Here is a 23,153-nt window from a genome sequence, read left to right on the forward strand (position 1 = left end):
TGGCCACTAGAGCTAAAAATAGAAATACCTTTTAAACAACTTCTTATCATGAACTGCTTGATGGATCTTCATCAAACTTAGTATATAGCATAATTGTATGGTCCTCTCCCAAGTTTATTCAAATGGGTGCACTTGGCCCCTTTTAGGGGCCACTAGAGCTAAAAAGAGAAATACCATTAAAAGTCTTTTAATTTAAATTTGTTTTTAATTTTTCAAATTCTTTTTTAAATTTAATACTTTGTCACAAGCAAGATCTAACTAGGTCAATGTCTGCCTCAGGTGAGCGACTTAGGCCCATTTTGGCCTCTTGATTTTATTAAGTGAGACTTTTCGGATTATTTTTTTGTGTCAAAAATGAATACAAAAAAGGAGGTTATGCCTTTAAAACATCAGTAAGTTGATTTCTAACATCACTGACCATGTTTAAAGCATAAGAAGTGCAGTTTTGCAACTTTTTGTTAAAAAGTTGAAAAAAATATTCTCTAAACATTTATGGTTAGGCCAAAAATTTAGGGTAGGTCTGGATACCGGAAACAAACAGTTTTTTTAAGCCTTACTGTGATAGAATTATAACTAATTATAGTACAGATATTTACATGTAATGATGTATTAGAAGCAAGAAAAAGTTTGGCTGCTAAGGAATATAGAAAAATTGATCCAAATGAAAGCGTTTAACTTTGTTGAAGAATAATAAAGACTTTATTCTATGAATTTTGATACATTTTGTTTACAGAAAATAAAGCAATTGGTGTGATGAAACCAGGTCATTGTTTCACTATAGAACCTATGATCAATGAAGGTAAGAATGTTTAGTATTATAATGACAGCATATAAAACATTTTTAAAAACACTTGAAAAAGTAAAAGAAAATATTTGAGAAGTCATTGGAAATACTACCTGTATGGATGTTGAAGACGTATTGTTTGAAACCAAGTCAGTGTATATCATTAAAAAGCTTACAATCAAGAAATGTATTTCAAAGGTGCATAACTGAATAAGACTTTAGCTTACAAAGAGATGACTATTGAGTATCCTGTCTGTCTTAAAGTTTACAAAAGAAAAACTCTGATAGTATGAGTTACAAAAGCTTTTTATATGCCCGTCTCTGAAAGAGCGAGGGGTATTATGTGAACACCGTGGCAGACAGTCGACGTCCAAAAGCATGTCTGCTCTCTTAAGTCGAACAGTTTTCATTTGATCTTCACCAAACTTGGTGACAACATTTGTGAGCATAATATCTCGGTCAGGTTCTATAACCAGCATAATCGCCGTAGGCACTCTTGGGTTATGGCCCTTGAATTATGCAAAATCTGCAAACTTAGCCTCGTCCGCCTTCTAAGTCAAACAGTTTTCTTCCGATCTTCACCAAACTTGGTGACAATGTTTGTGGGCATAATGTCTCTTTCAAGTTTGATAACCATCCAAAGCGCCCAAGGCACTCCTGGATTATGGCCCTTGAATTACTCGAAAAATTGCGAATTTAGCCTTGTCCACTCTCTAAGTAAAATAGTTTTCTTCCGATCTTCACCAAACCTGGTGACAATGTTTGTAGGCATATTATCTCAGCCTAGTTCAATAACCAGCCAAATCGCCCTAGGCACTCCTGGATTATGGCCCTTGAATTACTTGAAAAACTGCAAATTTAGCCATGTCCGCTTTCTAAATCGAACAGTTTTCATTCAATCTTCCACAAACATGCAGATAATGTTTGTGGGCATAATATCTCAGCCAAGTTCGATAACCAGCCAAATGGCCCCAGGCACTCTTGGATTGTGGCCCTTGAATTACTCGAAATCTGCGAATTTAGCCTTGTCCGCTCTCTAAGTCGAACAGTTTTCATCTGATCTTCACCAAATATGCTGACAATGTTTGTGGGCATAATATCTTGGCCAAGTTTGATGACCAGCAAAATTGCTCCAGATACTCTTTGATTATGGCCCTTGAATTAGGTCAAGTTTTATGACAGGTGTATTTTGTGACAGTCTGCCACTCTTGTTGATAAACATGTATGCCCCCCGTTATGGGCTGTCCCATTTTCAGTCCAATGATCACTATGACTTTGACCTTTGACCTACTAACACATAAAACAGGGTCATCACATTTGTAAGCCTTGAAGTTTGAAGATACTTGGCCAATTGGTTGTCTAGTGATTGAATGGGAATGGGATTCAAGGTTCAGACCCCTGTGAACTTGACCTTTGACTTGCTTTCTCCAAAAACAATGGGGGTCTTCTACTTTGTTAAGCCCAATCATGCTAAGTTTGAAGGTTTTTTATGTCTCCCCAGGAGACATATTGTTTTTGCCCTGTCCGTCCGTCCGTCCGTACGTACGTCACACTTCATTTCCGAGCAATAACTGGAGAACCATTTGACCTAGAACCTTCAAACTTCATAGGGTTGTAGGGCTGCTGGAGTAGACGACCCCTATTGTTTTTGGGGTCACTCCGTCAAAGGTCAAGGTCACAGGGGCCTGAACATTGAAAACCATTTCCGATCTATAACTAGAGAACCACTTGACCCAGAATGTTGAAACTTCATAGGATGATTGTACATGCAAAGTAGATGACCCCTATCGATTTTGGGGTCACTCCGTTAAAGGTCAAGGTCACAGGGGCCTGAACATTGAAAACCATTTCCGATCAATAACTAGAGAACCACTTGACCCAGAATGTTGAAACTTCATAGGATGATTGGTCATGAAGAGTAGATGACCCCTATTGATTTTGGGGTCACTCTGTCAAAGGTCAAGGTCACAGGGGCCTGAACATTGAAAACCATTTCCGGTCAATAACTAGAGAACCACTTGACCCAGAATGTTGAAACTTCATAGGATGATTGTACATGCAAAGTAGATGACCCCTATCGATTTTGGGGTCACTCCATTAAAGGTCAAGGTCACAGGGGCCTGAACATTGAAAACCATTTCCGGTCAATAACTTGAGAATCACTTGACCCAGAATGTTGAAACTTAATAGGATGATTGTTCATGCAGAGTAGATGACCCCTAACGATTATGGGGTCACTCTGTGAAAGGTCAAGGTCACAGGGGCCCGAACATTGAAAACCATTTCCGGTCAGTAACTTGAGAACCACTTGACCCAGAATGATGAAACTTCATAGGATGATTGGTCATGCAGAGTAGATGACCCCTAACGATTTTAGGGTCACTCTGTTAAAGGTCAAGGCCACAGGGGCCTGAACATGGAAAACCATTTCCAATCAATAACTTGAGAACCTCTCGACCCAGAATGTTGAAACTTCATAGGATGATTGTTCATGCAGAGTAAATGACCCCTATTGTTTATGGGGCCACTCCGTGAAAGGTCTAGGTCACAGGGGCCTGAACATTGATAACCAGTTCTGATCATTAACTTGAGAACCACTTGACCCAGAATGTTGAAACTTTATAGGATGATTGAACATGCAGAGTAGATGACCCCTATTGATTTTAGGGTCAGTCTGTTAAAGGTCAAAGTCACAGTGGCCTGTTCATGTAAAATCATTTTTTGGAAATAACTTGAGAACCACTTGACCTACAATGTTGAAACTTAATAGGATGATTGGACATGCAGAGTAGATGACCCCTATTTATTTTGAGGTCACTTGATCAAAGGTCAAGGTCACAGGAGCCTGAACAGTGACTGGAGAACCACTAGGCCAAGAGTGTTGAAATTTAGGGGGATGACTGGACATGCCAAGTAGATGATCTCTATTGCAGCCAACCATCAGTGTCTCTTTGATTTTTGCTCCTGACCCCTATTGACTTCTTGCCTGTAGGACTTTGCATTGGGGGAGACATGCGCTTTTTTACAAAAGCATTTTCTAGTTGCCAAGTGATTCTCAAGTTACCATGCAGAAATAGTTTTCAGTGTTCAGGTTTCTGTGACCATGATCTTTGACCTATTCCCTCCCCCCACAACCACACACACGCACAAACAGTAGGGGTCATTACTTTAAAAGCCCAATCATACTGTCAAGTTTTAAGGTTCTATGTCAAGTAGTTCTCAAGTTATTTAGGGGAAACATTTTTCAATTTTCAGGTCCATCTAACCTTGACCTTTGACCTACTGACCTGAAAACAAATAGGGTCATCTACTTTTTAAACACAGTCATGCTTTCATGTTTGAAGGTTCCAGGTCAAGTAGTACTCAAGTTTTAGTGAGCAGAAACTGTTTCCAAGGTTCAGGCAACTGTGACCTTGATCTTTGACCTACAGAAAGGTTGTCTACGTGATAAGCCAAATCATGCTACCAAGTTTAAAGGTTTTAGGTCAAATCAGTGAGTATTATTACCACTATAACATTTTGAGTCAATGCTTTTATGGTGTTATGAATCACACATGATAGCTGTATTTCAATTTTGTTTAGGAACATGGAGGGATGAGACTTGGCCTGATAAATGGACTGCAGTAACAGAGGATGGTAAAAGATCAGCTCAGTTTGAACATACACTGCTTGTAACAGACACTGGCTGTGAAATACTGACTAGAAGATTGGAAAAAGATGGTCAGCCTCATTTCATGGACCTGAAATAATGCTTCTGTTTTCACATAGATCCAAAATTTGTTGAAGTATCTAGAAAGAGAATGGATTTCGTTGATGTGTTACCTGTTTCATCAGCTGGCATATGGTGCCAAAGAGATATTTTGTAATGTCAGTCTTCAGGAATATTACCAGAGAATACATCTTATTGTATGATTTTCTGAATAAAACCTGCTATGTAACAAGAATATGTATTCAGTACTAAGAACGCGTCTGCTGTAGCAGTTCAATTTAAACTTCCTGCTTTGTATCAAGTGTTCAAACTTCCTCATAATGGATGTTTAACTTAAAGAAGGTTCTTCCAAAGCTTTCATTTAGTGATTTGAACTTAGTTATGCTGTAACCTAGATAGTAAGTCTTTGATTAATTGTAACACCATTGCGGCTGCAAAGCAGGGAACTCCATGGGAAGAGGTGAAAGGTGTTTATTTCTTACCACTTGCCCTTTAAATCTGCATTTGCCTTTTCTCTCGTGTGAGGAATCTGTCCAGCTGGCTTCTGGTAGTGGGGTGGCTCTCCCATGGTGCTTGCATATGCTGATGCTTAGATGGACATCTGTGATCTTCCTACACCATTGCTATGTTACTTAAATCGTGTCGGTGTGAATTTCAAAATGCCTACCAAAGAACTTCGTAAATCAGGAGCCGGGTAGATGCTTTTTGATTATTTGGTTGTAAGTATTCAGTAGAATGTCTGTAGGCTTCCATGGTGGTGCACTTAGGTGACTGACATCCAGTAACTTGCACCTATTTTACAACTGTGTGTTTGGGGATGTAAAACCTAGTGGAGATGTAGAATTGTTTTTTAAAAGAGTATATGCTGCTGTACTGAAGGTCAGTAATTCTATCCAGGTGCCTTACTCCACCTGAAGTAATATCCAGGGGTGTTCCTCCGCAATGAAAAATGGGAAAATTGCTACATAATATAACCTGATGATGATATGACTCAAAACCTAATAAAAAATGAAATATTTAGAATGAAATACAAACTTTCGACTAATGCTGAGATATATAAATGAGGTGAAATTGACAGATTTATCAGCAACATTTGCATTAAGAAAAAGTGTTACAGAAGTATTAAACTAAAGATAAAGTTTACATATTTATAGCCTTATAACTGCATTTGTATTGAAATTTCAGAAAGACATAATCATCCTGTGAAAAATTGGCTTTTACATATTTCAGTTCTATTTATATCCACCTTTAGAATATCGTTAATTCTTTTGATCTATGTTGGACTTCAGTAAAAATGATGATGTATTATCAGTGATGTAGCAAAAAAGATAGGCCTAATGGGTTATAGATTTAAGACGATGGTGTAATATTTTATCACTTTTGTAGTAATCCATTATTTTCCTCTTCAAGCATATCAAAATGAAGAAGACAGAGTACTCTACCATGGTGCTGTATTAATAAAAGTTTATGCATCAAGAATTTGTAAAGGAAACAAAATATGAGCCATGCCATGGTAAAACCACATAGTGGCTTTGTGACCAGCATGGATCCAGACCAGCCTGCGCATCCGCTCAATCTGGTCAGGATCCATGCTGTTCGCTTTCAAAGCCTATTGAAATTAGAGAAACTTTTAGCGAACAGCATGGATCATGACCAGACTGCGCGGATGCGCAGGCTGGTCTGGAACCATGCTGGTCGCAAACCCACTATGTTGGTTTTCTCATGGCACGGCTCAATTATGTAAAACTATTGATATCTTCAAACAGATTAAGTTCTCTTATCAGTACTTCAAATGAGCAAACATTTTGTGTGCAGTGTGGGAGTCCCATAAACTACAAAAACGTTTCAAAAATGTTATCGGAAATTGTTTAGAAAAAGAATAGGGCATAACAAAGGTGTTGCTAAGGCATGCCCATGGTGTAGGTGTGCAAAGGCACTCTAGTGGTGTAGCTGTGCTAATGTGTTACAGTGCTGTAGCTATGTTAAAGCAAGACTGTGGTGTAGCTGTGCTAAAGCATAACAGTGGTTTAACAATGCTTAAGTATTACACTGGTCGTGGTGTAGCTATGCTAAAGCATGACTGATGTTGCTATGCTGAAGCATGTCAGTGGTGTAGCTATGTTAAAGCATTACAGTGGTGTAGCTATGCTAAAGCATGTCAGTGGTGTAGCTAGCTAAAGCATAACAGTGGTGTAGCTATGGTAAGGCAGGACAGTGATGTGGCCTTGCTCAGGCTCGCCAGTGGTGTAGCTATTCTAAAGTACACCAGTGCCATCTGTTTCCTTGTTTTCAAGTTCTCCAAAGGGTCAGCCATTTGTGCTTTGTGTTTTGAACCCCAAGTTATAAAAACAAACTTTCATTTTCATAGTCCAGTTGTTTTGATTTTGCTCGAGAGCATGTTGTTGAAGTAAATTTTTTCTGTTTGATATGGAACTGTTAATAAGCTATCTATAGGTTTTACATTAACTTAATTATAGAAGACAAAAACACAGTTTTTACCTATTTTGGAAGTCTCTATTGGTAGTAAAAGATGTTTTGTTTATAAAGATATTCCATAATCATTGTTAAAGGTTTTTTACTTTTTTAGCAAATATAGTTGAAACAAAATATGAAAGCTCCTTCTTAGTAATGCGTTCAATGATGAGTCTTTAATTAGCTATATAAGTTAATCAAATCGGATTTTCAAAGGAATGAAAACAGTTGAATGTACTAATTTTAAGTGAGATTTTCCCTTTTTATTCAGTTGAATATACTAAAAGTAGGATTTTCCAATTTTACTTTCATCCCATGTACTATTGCTGATTTTTTTAATGAATGTCATAAAGAAATTGATAAATTTCAAAATAGACCAGTTACCCAGTCATAACACTTTCATTCAGCATTGTTTTGCTGAATAATTTTTATCTGAATAATTTTTGTTATGTTCTTACATTTGTTTGGTTAGATGTATTAACATCAGTCATAATTATAGCATGTGATTTGTAAACTATCTTTGAATAAATTATTTCATATAAAAACGCAGCTTGTCTTTTTTTAAGTGCAGATTAATAAATGAATAATGAGCCTTGCCATGAGAAAACCAACATAGTGGGTTTGCGACCAGCATGGATCCAGACCAGCCTGTGCATTCACACAGTCTGGTCAGGATCCATGCTGTTCGCTTTTAAAGCCTGTTCAGATCTGCTGGTCACCTTTACCGAGATCAAGAAATTCAAGGTGACATGGAACAAGACTGAAAACAGTTGCTTATCATTAACCGTATGCATGGAGCTGTAGCCACCCAATCTCCCAAGTTTTTTAAGCCATTGCTAGTTTTATCAGTAGGTTATATCATGAGGAAATATTGAAGAGGAGGCTAAAAAGTTCTAGAAAGAGGTGGTTTATAATGTTGCACAACCAATTTGCTTTTGTAATGTATTATGTGTTCTAAAACAATTAAACTTGATAAAACCTACTAAAATAACTTTGACCAGGAGCTACAGATTTTTGAAATTCAGTTTCTAGCTCACCTGTGATCGCATTTTGTCAGACTTCCATCGTCCTTCGCAATTTAATCAAACTTGCACACAATTTGTATTGGCATAATATCTCGATTTCTATTGAAAACTGGCCAGATTCCATCACGGGTTACAGAGTTATGGCCCCTTAAAGGGTCGAAATTTGCTATTTTTTGGCTTGTGAACATGATAGAGACCACATTTTGCAATCAACTCTAATCGAACTTGCACACAACTTGTATTGGCATAATATCTCGGTTTCTTTCGAAAACTGGCCAGATCCCATCTTGGGTTCCAGAGTTATGACCCCTTTAAGATGGCCCCTTAAAGGGCCAGAATTTGCTATTTTGGCTTTTGCAGCCATATAGAGACTTCATTTATGGTTTGATTTGCAAACTTGCAAAATATCTTCAACAACACTAAATCTTGGATTCCATGATGAATCTGTCAGATCCAATCATAGGTTCCGGAGTTACGGCCCCTGATTGACCCCTGAAAGAGCCAAAATTTGTTAATTTTTACCTTGTGAACACGATAGAAGTGACATTTTATATTTGATTTTAACTACACTTACACACAACTTAAGTCACAATAAGGTCTCGGTTCCTTTCGAAAACCAGCTAGATTCCTTCATGAGTTCTAGAGTTACTGCCCCTGAAAGGGACAAAATTTATTTTGGCCCTTTCAGCCATATAGAGGTTTCATTTATGCTTTGATTTGATACAAACTTGCACAGAATGATTATCTTGATGATCTCTTGGCCTGGATCGAAACTGGGTCATGTCTGGTCAAATCAAAGGAAAAGCTTGTTTACAACCTAGAGGCCACATTTATGATATATATGACCATATCTTCATGAAACTTGATCAGACTGTTTATCGTGGTGATTCCTAGGCTAAGTTCGAAACTGGGTCATATGGGGTCAAAAACTAGGTCACCCGGTCAAATCAAAGAAAAGCTTGTTTACACTCTTGTTCATTTGATGTGCATGAAACTTGGTCAGAATGTTTGTCTGCATGAAATATCGAATTATTTTTTATCTGGATCATATAGGGTCAAAAACTGGGTCACCAGGTCAAATCAAAGAATAAGCTTGTTTACACTCAAGAGGCCATGTTTTTTGGTCCAATCTTAATGAAAATTGGTCAGAATATTTGTCTCCATGAAATCACTAGGTAAAAAATGTTTACACTGTTATTGTTCGTTTCTCAGGTGAGCGGCTTAGGGCCATATTGGCCTTCTTGTTTATGTTTGCCAGCAGTGTGAAGATGACTGTGACTTTTTGTAAAGTAGGTCAAGGGTAGTTTTTCATTGACCTGAGGGCTAGGTGTTTCAAGCTTACAGGATAAATGCTTACGAACGTTGGATCACTTTGGACGTTCTGTATAGGAACAACATACAATATTTGACCGAGTAAAACACATGCATCTAATAGTGAATGTTTAATGCTAAATGTGAATCGTACATGATATACAATCGTATCTAACAGTTGCTACCACCATCTAGCATAAAATTGCTTTACGGGTGATTTATCGTGAGCCGAGCGCGAACCTATTCTAACAGTAACTATATAAATAAAGAACAAGATATAATAGTCAATATATTAATATCAGGAGATAATACTACGTTTATACTATATGACAAAAGGACTAATGATTTAGAAACCTTTCATATCGATGGTGGATGTGAAATGAATGTAGAATAAATTTCTTCGTACATATGTTTTCCTTTGTCTGCAACTATATTGTTTTCCACCATGTACAGTATACATGGACAGGACTGTACACACTATATCTCAACACCAGACAGGAAATGTATCTTTATATCCGGCGCCTGTGTATTGTGCTGGGAAATACACTTTTTAAAGAACACGGCAGTTATTCCATACAATTCCCTCCAATTTGATGTGATATGGCGGGATATATCCCCGTTAATGGTCACGTGATCTGTGTCTGCATTACCGTCATGTATCCACATAGACTGAAATGTCATGATCGGGAACACCTTTCGATTTCTCTTGAACATTGCATTTTTCACTATGAGTTTAGTTTCGGCGAAACTCGTTTGAAGGATAAACACAGCGGTGTTTCCGTCAGCATACCGCAGAGCCATTCGTTTGCTCTTCGGATCTATATCAACTCTTTCTATTGGTGAGTATGGCCTTTCCGAGCTTGTAGATTTTGGCTGACCTATGTAGACAGAAGCACCATATGGGATATAATCTAAACCGTGAGGTGTCATTGCTTGAAGTCGTATCCTGCCATCTTGAAACATAACGAAAACTTGAGAATACGCGCCTGTCCAAGGAACTTTAACATACACTCGGATGCTGTCGACTTTAAAATACTCTGCCGTGCCCAAGGCTTGTACAGTGACTGTCATTGAATTCGGCTGATCCTGCCAGTACTGCCAGAAACTAAGCCTGACGCCCTCGAACACAACATCAGGGTCCGCATAGAGTTCTACAGTAGTGTCTTTACCGTTCCGTCGTTCTAATTTTACTGTATCTAATATAACTTCTTGTTTACCAGGTTCTATAAGTAATTTTATCTGGTTTTCACCAGTAATATCCCAAGTTCTTTCTGGTATAGACCACGTGTGCTCATTGTCAAACGGAGTGAATTCTACGTTACGCAATGTCTTCCACCGACCTTCCGTCAAGTATTCCGGTTTGACCATGACATTTTCTCGCGGCATGTTACGTAATTTCACGAACAGTACCGAATCAATGAGCCTTTCGTCAGTTTCTCTTGTTGGTGTGAGCCTGTTGAAGTTGAAACTCACAGTTGCTGTTGTTCTGTAATACGAACCGGAAAATTCCAATGTCGCATCACCTTCGCGAACGTCTGCTGTATTTGGGGATATCGTCTGGTTACCAAATATCCAATAAGGGGAAGCTAATACGCAATGGTCGTAATTTGGCTCTCTGTTGTTAGCGTAGGAAACGTATTTTGGGAGATTAGCAATAATTTCAAAATTTGTCGACCTGTCATGATATATATCGATTTTTATGTTGTCCTGCTCAGAACACTGCGTCGATGTCGATCTTTGCACAAACTTGCCGCTTGGAACAGAATCAATTCTTGGAACGTCGTCATATTTGACGTCGAAGCAATACTGGTTACACAGAATGTCTTTATATTCTAAGTATTTGTCATCAATGTCTAATATTATATAATCAATTTCCAATCCCCACTGGTCTGACTGTGATGCTTTAATTGTCAGAATATGCCTTCCTATGTCGAGTTTCTTTTTCCCCGGAAATTCTCTGGACGACCTAAACTTATTCCACCCCTTCCCTCCATTTTTAAACGCCGAGGTTTTGAACGTTCCGATGTATTGCTCATCTAAAGATACTCGGACTGTGTCGGACGGTCCGTCGTTAGAGTAAATCGCGCTTTTTAACAGAACGTTACTCGATACTCGTAAACAGAAATCTATATTAATGAAGTCGCCGTGTTTAAAAAGTACTGTAAAATTCCCAGATGCCCCTGACCTGGGCATGCGCATTGCGTTTGGTGCAAAGTTTTCCACTTCAAAAGTGAAAAGTTTCGAAGCAACCATTTGAAAACTACATGCAGTTGCGAAAATAAAAAATATTATGTACTCCATTCTGAACAGAATTCGAATTTCAATAAATACTGTCCGGATTTCCTGATCCTTATTTTATATGTCGGCTTACAAACTTGTTACTGTTGTAAAAAGTGAAATAAGAATGATAACTACACGATCAACAAAACCACTTTGATCTTACTCTGATATATTGCTAAAATCTTCCGAAACAATTAGGCGAAACATTTGTTCGAGTTCAGTGATAAATAACGCGGAGATACAACATTCATCATGTCAAAGGTTTTTTGCAATTTACATAAATAAAACAGTCTTTTGCATTTAAATCAGAATATTTTAAGGAGCGAATGTTTCATTAAATGGGGAGTAAAAATGCAATTTAAGTGGTCTCAGTAAACAAACTAACAGCCATATCTTAATACACTGCATTACATGCACGTTTGTTTAAGCTACGTTTTTACATAATATTGAAATAAACAGAATTTTAAAATTTGAAGAAGTAATGTGGTGGCATCATTTTATTCATGTCACACAAATATACATAAAGGATAGTAAATTTCATAAATGAATTGTCCGTTATCAATTCAAATTAAATTTGTTTCTCGATTATGAAGAAAGTACGTTATAAATAACAGAACTTTGTAAACGTGTCTCTGAGAATTTTCATTACTGAGCCGCGCCATGAGAAAACTGCGCAATCTGGTCAGGATCCATGTTGTTCGCTAACGGTTTCTCTAATTGCAATAGGCTTTGAAAGCGAACAGCATGGATCCTACCCAGACTAAGCGGATACGCAGGCTGGTCTTGGTCCATGTTGGTCGCAAAACGCACTATGTTGGATTTCTCATGATGCGGCTCAAATGTATTGTCAGTTTTTTTTTAAGATATTGCTATGTCATCTTGGGAGCTTTAGAAGTTATTAAGTGATTTTAAAGTATATTTTGAAATTCTAAAAAGCAGTTGTATAAACAACTTACACTTTGCTTTATTTACACAAAGTTATATCAATATACTGTAACAGTGTTTACTGCTGTATCAATGTTACACAAAACATTTTAAATAATAAACACCCAAGTGTTGGAACCCTGAATGTCCCCGTCAGCTCGCAACTATAACAAGGAAATACTCATATTTTGTTTTGTTTCTATGTGCAAATCCTGTTTAATAGCGTGGAAAGACAAATAGAACACAGCTATATGTAGCTGGTGAAGATATTAATAGTTGGAGATTTTTTCGGCTTTATTTTGCAAGATCGATCCGTGATACATTATTACTAAGGTCTCCGTGGATGGCAGTTGGGAAGTTTTTAATTTTCTAAGATATATTAAATAGCCTAATTTCGCTTCTATGGCATGAAACGCTGATCTCCTTGTGTGTTATTCAAGCCTGTGTTCCGTTTTTCTTTCTTCGAAATTCTGCAAAAAATAATTGTTGCTTATGTTAAAGATCCTTTAAGTGTTAAAACGATCTATGAACTTAAAAACAAAACTTTTTGGTGTCCAAAATAGTTGAAATTTACGGTTATATAAAATAAGTCTACTGACTTAAAAGTAGCCAATTGAAAAGTTATGTTATCATGTACAGTTATATAATTATAATGCATAGAACTGCTATTAAAGAGAAATAAAGGAAAACCTGTGTTACGGAAGATGTGGAAAACAATTTTTTTTAATTGATTAGGCCTACATATTACGGTTCATTCTTCAATGGGTTATAAAAAGATGCATTATTTTTCCAATTGAGTTGTCAAGTAATGTTGAAATTTACACGCACACAAAATGCTGCGAAGTGAGATGGCCGATATTGTTTTCATTATCTTAAGAAATCTGTAACATGAAGTTTAGTAGGCACTAACCGGCAAAATTCGTGAAAAATAGGAAAGCAGTAGTTCTATGTAATCAGAATCCTTATTTGCCAAATTAACGTAAGGTAAATGTTGATTGAAAGCATTACATATGTAGTTGACGAAATATCCACCTAGAATGGATGAAACTATGGTGTACCATTTGGGTCGAAAGCTTACTTTGCGTGCGCAAACCCGTTGTTGACGTCATTTTTGAACTGACGTCATTTACACGCATGAGCGTTGCACGGAATTGATATCAGGTAAAATGCTAGGAAAAAGCCTATTTTTATTCGTTATCTTCGCAATCTTCATTTGCTTTGAATCTGTGCATTGCAGATCATTAGAAAATTTCACAAGCGACACTCTGCTGTTGAGGAGCAGACGATCTTTGTCTCTTAGTAGCTTCAAACGCATGCAGGCAAACTGGAAATATTCTAAGGAAGAGATAAGAGAAATGTTTGAGACATATTATAAATGTATTGAGGAAGCGAATAAACGTGAAAATCGTATAAAGGAAGCGATAACGGCTGTTCTTGCGCTAGAAGGACAGAGAGTCGAGCTAAAGTGTCCTTCTTGCCGGAGACCGGACCAAGATTCCGGACAGGCCCGTCTGTTCTGGCAGCGAGTTCGAAACGTAGACGCATCAACCACGCATATAGATCCTTCGGCCAAGGGAATAAAAATGAAGAAAGACATGACGCTAATCATCAAACACGTTGACGTCAGTGACGCGGGTCAGTACTTCTGTGTGAAAGATGGTGATTCTGAAATTATTTATCAAGTCGACGTTCTATTCCGGGAACCACAGCGTACAGTCTCTGAGAAAAATATAGAGTCTCTACTTCCGGCGCAAAAGCTGATTGATCATAATCTTGAAGTAAGTTAATTTTCTTCTTTAAAGTAAAATGGGGTACGGTAAGTGGGACAATACTTCACATTTTTCAGTAAATAAGCGAAGATGGGTTACGTCCCCTAAATAAGCATTCAGTAGGCCTAACAAAAAATCCCGAAGAATTTGAGAAATACTTGGACTTGCTTATTTTATTTTATTTTTTTTTGAGTATAACACAAGAGTCTAAAATTCTACCTAAGACATAGGTTAAAATAATCAGTGTTAGAGCTATTTATGACAGCTGAAGCAGAGGGTCCAACCGACATTCAAATATAAGAATACATGTAGATCTAAATTGATTTTCCATGTTTCTAGCTGTTACTAAACATCAAATAAAGGTCAGACTATACAATTTTAGGTATACTGTAGAATACACTAGATCTCCGCCTTCCTCAATCTTGTCCATATGTCATAGGGCTGAAGCTTAATGTGTTTAATTACAAGCGGGCCGTAAAATATAAATATACTATTTCCACCATACCCGTGTTTTTCATTTTCTTTTATGCTACATAGCACCTTATTCAGTCATATTCCTATAATCCTATCCACTATAATCCTACCCACTGTACCGTTATCCCATTCCGTCCTATACTGTTAGTTACTAACCTATATTAACTATTCACCCATGACGTTGCCTATTGTGCTCAGGTGACAAATGCAATGCTTTGTTGCACTTGTCATTAGATCATTGTATGCAACGTTCTGTTTATGCATTACATGCATTACATGCATTTACTTATTATTAAATATCTTTGATATTTACATTTGCAGGTTAGTACATTATCTCAACCTTTTGATTATCTGTTATAAGAATATCAAATAGCAGCACTTATTAATTATTAAATACATATGTATAAAGGCAGCTATACATTTAGGTATTTTTCTACGTTAGTTCAATACACGGATTTGGGTCACCTTAGTCTGGAGTTGTTTACTTGTTTTAGTCAGTCATTGTATTGTTTTAATAAGAAATGCAATGCTTTGTTGCACTTGTCATTAGATCATTGTATGCAACGTTCTGTTTATGCATTACATGCATTTACTTATTATTAAATATCTTTGATATTTACATTTGCAGACTTTGTCCTTACGTCCACACAGACGAACCCATATATTAATGCCGGCTTAGGGCTACGCCGACATTGGCGCCCAACGTGGGGCTCGAACCCACGACCCCGAGATTAAGACTCTCGTGCTCTACCGACTGAGCTAGCCGGGCTGATGCCGGGTATGATTGCTGTTTAGTGTATTAGTATGTTTAGAGTATTAGTGTGTGATGTATGAATAGGCCTGTTAGACTGTTTCCTTTGTATTGTGCTCTTGTAGAGTACTTACCAACCTTTGGTTGATTGTACATATATGACGTATTTATATGAAGTATGTAATATTCATATACATTCTGATGATCTATTTTCACTGCTTCGGTGATACTTACCCTATACTTACCTTTTCATTTTTCTACAGATTGAAACACAGACATGCAGAGATCGTTGACGAAACAATTATGTTGGCGTCACATTTGTCTGATTGCTTTTTCATGATGTGTATTGTTTCCTGCAATATTTCTAGATATTAATGAGAAGTATACTTACCTTATAGGTTCATACTTACCTGCTGGAACTCGACTTCAATTACATTGAAATTACACTCGTCCAGCAACTGTTTTACCGCAGCAGCAACATTTATGATGATGCAGGGCATACAGTTCATCATTAAACTTACCTCAGGTTGTGTACAGCAGTAGATGTTGATTATCTACCTTTGTAGCCCATTTCTATGTACATTCTATTTCCATTGTAATGTAGTGACTTATAGAGTATTTTATCTATTCACAGTACATTTTATTTTAGATTCCAGACAGAGGTACAGAAAAGTCAGGAGCCTTTTTCCCTAAGCAGGAGGAGTATGTCATAGGGCTGAAGCTTAATGTGTTTAATTACAAGCGGGCCGTAAAATATAAATATACTATTTCCACCATACCCGTGTTTTTCATTTTCTTTTATGCTACATAGCACCTTATTCAGTCATATTCCTATAATCCTATCCACTATAATCCTACCCACTGTACCGTTATCCCATTCCGTCCTATACTGTTAGTTACTAACCTATATTAACTATTCACCCATGACGTTGCCTATTGTGCTCAGGTGACAAATGCAATGCTTTGTTGCACTTGTCATTAGATCATTGTATGCAACGTTCTGTTTATGCATTACATGCATTACATGCATTTACTTATTATTAAATATCTTTGATATTTACATTTGCAGGTTAGTACATTATCTCAACCTTTTGATTATCTGTTATAAGAATATCAAATAGCAGCACTTATTAATTATTAAATACATATGTATAAAGGCAGCTATACATTTAGGTATTTTTCTACGTTAGTTCAATACACGGATTTGGGTCACCTTAGTCTGGAGTTGTTTACTTGTTTTAGTCAGTCATTGTATTGTTTTAATAAGAAATGCAATGCTTTGTTGCACTTGTCATTAGATCATTGTATGCAACGTTCTGTTTATGCATTACATGCATTTACTTATTATTAAATATCTTTGATATTTACATTTGCAGACTTTGTCCTTACGTCCACACAGACGAACCCATATATTAATGCCGGCTTAGGGCTTCGCCGACACATACCCCCCCCCCCCCCCCCCCCCCCCCCTTCCCCCGCACTACGATTCTTTCTGTACGAAAAAAAGGGGCAAATATGTGCCTTATTTCTTTGTAAAAACAATTTTATTTGTTCCGTTAACATGTGGTAAAAAATATTAGAATATATTAATTATATTCTAAGACTGTTTTAAATTTTGGCAGTTTCAATTACTGTACATGTTGAAATCACATGTACTGTATAAGTAGATAATGTATTACACGTATGTTAAGTTTATATCTAAATTACATATGGTTAGATCTATTTAAATTTAAAATATTTTATTTGATATGGTTTACACAATAAACATGTAGATCTAGCTCTATTCAACGAAATCATGATGGTTTTTTTTAGGTAAAAAAACTAATCCATGGACTTCTTTATGCGCCTGCCCTTTGTTTCACAAAAGTACTTAGCCATATTTTCAACTTTGACTTCTTTTTCAATTAGGACAGGAATATGACTGTGATACACTTTCTTTTAATACAACTAAAATGTCATCAGTTACCCAACTAGTCAGCGTTACTTTGACACTTCACTGATGTGTTATTAATTTACAGTGAAGCTCTTGTAAAAGTTTATGTATGTCATAAATTATACAGTGACATATCAATAATGTTACACAACAGTGTTTCTTCAAGTGTCCTAGTTGCCCAGTTTTACCTTATGCAGTATTCTAATGAAGTCGAATTTAGGGAATTTTAATTTTTCAGATATTTCGGTTATTTCTTTTTCTTTTCTTTTTGCGATTTTCATTCGCGTTTTACGTTGTATATTTGAGTAATTTTTCGGCAAAAAAGTTTAAATATCACCAGTTGTGACATTAGTTATCGTTAGATTCAATCATTGTAACATTTCAGCTAGCACGAAAGCAAGATTTCCAGGAGTGGCGCTGTCACAAGTAAAACTGTAAGCCATCGTGCTAACTACATAAAATATTTTTCAATTCTTCACCGGGGACAAATATTCTTACTGTTAGATCTACATGGTTTTGTTGTTGCTTTTTTATGATTTTGATACGTGATATTGAAAGAATCTAGTGTTATTAGAAGTAGAATTTAAAAGAAATGTTGTGTCAGAAGACATCATTAACTAGTCTACTGTATCATTACCGAGCCACTGAACAACTGAAATGTCTAGTTTCCTGTGTAGGTATTCACTCATTGGTCCGAGTGGGGTGAGTGTGACCAGTGTGACAAGAAGGGCCGGAGACTCAAGTTCGGTACATGTATGGTACAGAAGATAGACGCAGACAAACCTATTGTTCCAGTGGATGTCCCCATCATGACTTTATATCCAAATGGTATGTACTGTAGACCTAACTAAAATATTTGGGCGTTGTAAAATGTTCTACATTGCTTATTGTATATTCTGAGATGACATTTGAAGATTTCACAAATATTTACATTCTGTATCTCTTTAAATTATCCGTACTTCGAACAAAGCATAGACGTCCACGCATTTTTCAACTTTTACTGAGTTTAATCAATGTCTATCTGTTGGACGCAACTTATAAATATATTTCTTGCATAACCAGAATTTACCCATGCCGATATAATCAATAAAATAAGATAAAAAAAAACAACATTTAACGGAAAATTCACAAAATTGGTAAAACTTGATTAATTAACAGGAACATGCCGTGCGTCTTTAAAACGTCGTGTGACGTCATTTCTGTGTACGGAGGCAAATTTCCAGTGTTATATTTACATACGCTACTATAAGAAAGAGTGCTTCAACGAAAGTATTTCGTTCCGTTTTATATACTCTAGAATTTGGAAACTACAGTAAGTATGAGTATGCAAGAATAATTGTAGCTGCAGATAGGAATATCGAGCTCTCGGTTAACTGTTTTAGTGGTAGAGCGTCGTTATCACCATACAAGTTAAACCCTCGAACCGGATATTCCAATTTGCAACTACAAACAGTGATATATTAATATATTCTGGCATCCCACATGTCATTCTCGTACTATTACAATTCGTACATTGATTAGACACTGTTTATGTAAATTTCTATAAAAAAAATACCTTGATTGTCTCGCCTTTTTTTCCTTGCGGTCTTGTTTTTCAAGTTTAAATAAATTATTTTACGGATAAAACATAATGATACGCTCTAAACTTAATCAAAACTGTGTTGTTGTTTGTCGTTTAATTAAGCATAACGTCATTTCGGTTTACCAACGTTAATTTAACACTCTATTCGCTACAATAATAAAAAAGAGTGGTTCAAAGAAAGTACATGTTTCGTTCTGCTTTATTTATTGTATAATTTGTACAATACGGTCTTAACCTTGAATCTGCAGTACCTTTAACTATTAAAAGGAGTGTTTACCAAAACTGTACTCACTGAATGGCGAACAGTGCAGATCATGATTAGACTGCACGGATGTGCAGGCTGGTTATGGTCTTCATTGGTCGCAAAGGCAAAATCAATCGTATTTAGCACGATATGGGTTTATATACCACCGGCTGCATATCCGGACCCATTTGTAGCGCAGTCAAACGAAAAAAAATACATATTGAAGTTATCACTATAATTATGTAGCAAATATAGTATAATTAATCACCATTATCTTGGTGTTTTCTTACCCAAGGTGTTCCCTGTCGCTCAACGGTATTGTCAAGGCCAGTAGCCCATCTGCCCGGAATCAAAGGAAGAAAAAGTGAAATAATTGCAGGTTAGAAAGTTTACGAGAATTGCTTTTATACTATGTATGTTAAGAATAAGACATATTGCAGATCAACGACGCATGGAACCTACCTCTCTCATACGGCAGACAAAATATTTCCTTGGATAAAATGGAACACGCTTCTATTTTCTAAGTTCTTTAAGAGAGGAAATTAAGTAAGGCAAGAAATGACATGGATTAAGACTTTACGTTTGTTAAATCATATTGAAGACATTAGATCTAGTTTAATACATGCATCCATCCATATTAAATAATATTTTTAAGTATATTAGTTGACATACACATACATACATCTGTGAATCTAGTAATAACAGGTTCCGTTTGACTGTGTTCACGAGAGGTAAAGAACTATGCAACACCCTTCACGCTCGCAAGCACCGGCTAAAGAGGAATTCTTTTATAATAAAATTGAATGTTCTCTATGAGCCAGTTTAACAATACTGAGTTTATTTTTAAAACCCCGACATTTTTTTTTATTTAACACGTTACGTAAAGGCATTGCAGCAATTACTTGTATTTCTGTTTTTTTTTTTTTTTTTTTTTTTTTTTTTTTTGTTGTTGTTTTTTTATTCATTCACGGGATCCCTTTTTTCAGGTTTACAAACTATATAATTACTTCTACGTATATTTCGAAGAATATAATTAACATGTGATATCAAGATATGTTTGTTTTTGCTCGACCAATTACATGTTAAGTACATGTGTAAACTTTACCGCGTACGCAATTATAGTAAAATCAAAGAAGTATAAAATACATTTATTTGTATAGCTCTTTGGTAAAATGGAATATTAAAATATCCACAAGTACCTGATTAAATATGTCCTTTCAGCAACGCGATTCATTCTTCTCATATGTTCTTTACTTTAGGTGAATGTTTCCAAGCTTGCCCGTCTACACCAGCTCCAATACAGGTTACAGACAAGAACGGCAAAGTCGTAGAAATTATTGAAGGCGGATATCACCCTATCGGCAAAAAACCTGAATTACCTCCCTTGGTGAAGAGGAAGGTCTTGCATAAAGCGTCAGGAACTCACGTGACATTGACGTGTCCCACCTCAGAGAAAGGAAAGGTTAGGTGGCAGAGAGGAGACAGACCTATAAATACCGCTACAATACGGCGTCAGACGAAGGGAAGGGTCTTCATTGACAAACTCAATCGTTTGCACATCCGGAAGTTACGTATACGTGACAGCGCCCCCTATAATTGTTGGATTTGGCAGCGTCATGTAGCAGCCTTCAAAGTCATTGCGTTTAAACCGATGAATGAAAACTTAAAGCATTATATTACCTATGGTGGACTGTTTTTAACCATTGTAGCATTTCCGATATATTGTGCGTGCAAACTGTGCCTGGCAAAGCCAAAGAGACGAAAAAGATAAAGGGCATTAACACACCGTGATTAAATATTCACGTTTATTAAATGTCTACTGAAATGATATGTCCAACTAGACAACTGGAATTTAGAATTTACACACTGCCGCTCATGTACACTACACTTGCATCATTTCGGAGACAATTATTTATAGCACAAGTGTCTTTGTTTCACCGACCTTGCCTTGATAGATATATTATAATAGTTGATTTCTCGTACAGTGCTCTTAGTACCCGCCGAAGAGCTTGCAACATAGATATAACATGAAGCATATCCACACACTCATAAACATCCAGTCAATGATCACGGTGGCAAACGCAAATGTGATCAAACTTCTGTTGCAGACTTCTTCTAAACAGTCAATGGTAACATTTTCTGCACATTGCCTAAATTCATCCGTAACTAGGCTTTTATAGTTTGGACACACCCAAATGCTGCCTGCAATTGAAAAGTAAATTGATATTTACGGTGCTTGTGACATTGTTTAACATACATTTACGGTCCTATTTATTGGTCTGAACAAGGTCATAATACTTAATGATAAAAATTAGTGCGGATTCTAAGGCGGAGCTAAAACAAAGTATTGTGAAAACCTATCAATTTTAAGACCGAACTATACACTGTAAAATGACCAGCCGCTGCAAATGTTTTTGTCTAAAGTAGCATTTGCTTTGTTGGATAAACAATAAAATAATAGTTCCTTCTATAAAGAGATGGTTTGGCATGTAGAGGATACAAAGTCCAGAGAAAGCAGTAATGTCAAACTAGTAATGTAAAACCATTTCTTTAAAATACTACAGTTAATTACATAGTATAACTTGAAGTCGTTGTTTTATTGTAATACCATGTATTGGAGATATTAAAAAACTGTATTACAGTTTCTATATAATCAAAAATTATGTACTCATACACGTGTCAGCAGCTCCACGATTTCGGTAAAATTACTCTGTGCTTTCATTGTTCTTCTGCATACTGTAAAATATCGGCAACAAATTGAAAGACTAGGCTGATTTAAAAATAAAGATATGACGAATTGTTACCACATATAAGCCAGGACAAGTTAAACAAAAAGCCAATAATTCCACACACTGTTCCAGGTCCACAAGAGCTTCCGTCATCATTGTCTTTACAACAAAACCCAGTGAACAGTACTGGTGACACGCCGCTAACTATTAGGTAGATTGGGATCAAGGTTTCAATTCTGCAGTCATTGAAGTGCACCGATCCTAAAATGCAAGAAATTTTCACAATGAATTCTTGTGACATACATTTTCGTAGTTGTCAAAGGTACAGCAGTCACATGACGTAATATCTCCTTTCTTTTTGTAATGCTTTTAAATGATAAAAAAAAAACGTTATTTTTTGTAATCTGTTAGTACTCATTAGATGGAAGAATATGGACTTGTAATATCTTAGAAGATGGATTTCATTTTGTCTTTGACTTCTTTATGTATTCTGACCTAAGAATAAAACTTCATACCATGTTACTATCGAAGCATATACTAGTAGCATTATTTTATACAATGCTATATTAAAATCGTTAGGGAGATTGGTGTATTTGTAAATAAGGCTTTTGAAATTATATTTGAATTATATTTTAAAGTGATTCTGACATATAATAAACAGCATGTATCTTTGACCAAAACTGACAAATATACTTTAAGTGTTTGTTAAATACTATTATCCAGCCTCATGTTTTCATTTTTATATCTGTGCAGACATGTAATGTCCATCGGTTGGCCTTGGATTTTAACTTTGGTAAGACCATATCATATGCATATTATATATTGGCTACATAATATCCAAATGTACCAAAGCGTTTGTTTACATTACCTACTTATTTGTCAATAAACAAATATTGTATGATGATAAGGTGACAATTCAAGTTTATGGTCCATACACTCGGATATTTACAAATACAGTAAGTGATTTGTTTTATGACTAAACTTAAAACGAGCAGTGTGGCTAATATCTCTGGTTGTTCATAGGAAGAAAAACTGCTCACACTTCTATCGTAATGTAACGATCGTCTGCTAGATCTACTCACAGACGCAGACGATAAATTTTCTTTTCTTTTAGCTGTCAGAAGATATATTCTTCAAATAAAGCCGTATTATATATTTTTCTCTAA

At 36.3% G+C, this 23,153-nt stretch overlaps 3 protein-coding genes and 1 non-coding gene across 6 annotated transcripts in view; 2 read left to right on the plus strand and 2 right to left on the minus strand.

Annotated features, from left to right (window-relative positions):
* LOC123563653 (methionine aminopeptidase 1-like) overlaps positions 1 to 7,510 on the plus strand; it is a 44,740-nt gene extending 37,230 nt beyond the window's left edge. For both annotated transcript variants that reach the window (XM_045356572.2, XM_045356573.2), the window contains exons 12-13: positions 734 to 799; positions 4,367 to 7,510. In XM_045356572.2, coding sequence (XP_045212507.2) covers positions 734 to 799; positions 4,367 to 4,533 — 233 coding nt within the window. In that variant the 3' untranslated portion in view covers positions 4,534 to 7,510. The remainder of the gene's footprint in view (positions 1 to 733; positions 800 to 4,366) is intronic.
* Positions 7,511 to 9,417: 1,907 nt separating this feature from the next.
* LOC128553214 (uncharacterized) lies at positions 9,418 to 20,593 on the minus strand. 2 transcript variants are annotated; one of them, XM_053534345.1, is made up of 2 exons: positions 20,458 to 20,593; positions 9,418 to 12,975 (listed from the first exon to the last, which is right to left on the minus strand). In XM_053534345.1, exon 2 carries the CDS (start codon positions 11,600 to 11,602, stop codon positions 9,779 to 9,781), a length of 1,824 nt encoding a protein of 607 aa, XP_053390320.1. In that variant the 5' UTR covers positions 11,603 to 12,975; positions 20,458 to 20,593; the 3' UTR covers positions 9,418 to 9,778. The 2 variants fall into 2 exon arrangements, with proteins under 2 accessions (XP_053390320.1, XP_053390312.1); XM_053534337.1 differs by having other exon boundaries at positions 19,549 to 20,524.
* LOC123563654 (Ig-like V-type domain-containing protein FAM187A) lies at positions 13,696 to 21,029 on the plus strand. Its single transcript, XM_045356574.2, has 4 exons — positions 13,696 to 14,283; positions 18,110 to 18,260; positions 19,554 to 19,637; positions 20,518 to 21,029. Exons 1-4 carry the CDS (start codon positions 13,819 to 13,821, stop codon positions 21,027 to 21,029), a joined length of 1,212 nt encoding a protein of 403 aa, XP_045212509.2. The 5' UTR covers positions 13,696 to 13,818.
* On the minus strand, positions 15,445 to 15,517 carry Trnak-cuu (transfer RNA lysine (anticodon CUU)). The gene has a single exon. It is a non-coding gene; the product is annotated as a tRNA-Lys (tRNA).
* Positions 21,030 to 23,153: the final 2,124 nt, after the last annotated feature.

This window comes from Mercenaria mercenaria, chromosome 2 (assembly GCF_021730395.1).
Source record: "Mercenaria mercenaria strain notata chromosome 2, MADL_Memer_1, whole genome shotgun sequence".
In the NCBI taxonomy this organism is placed as follows: Eukaryota; Metazoa; Mollusca; class Bivalvia; order Venerida; family Veneridae; genus Mercenaria; species Mercenaria mercenaria.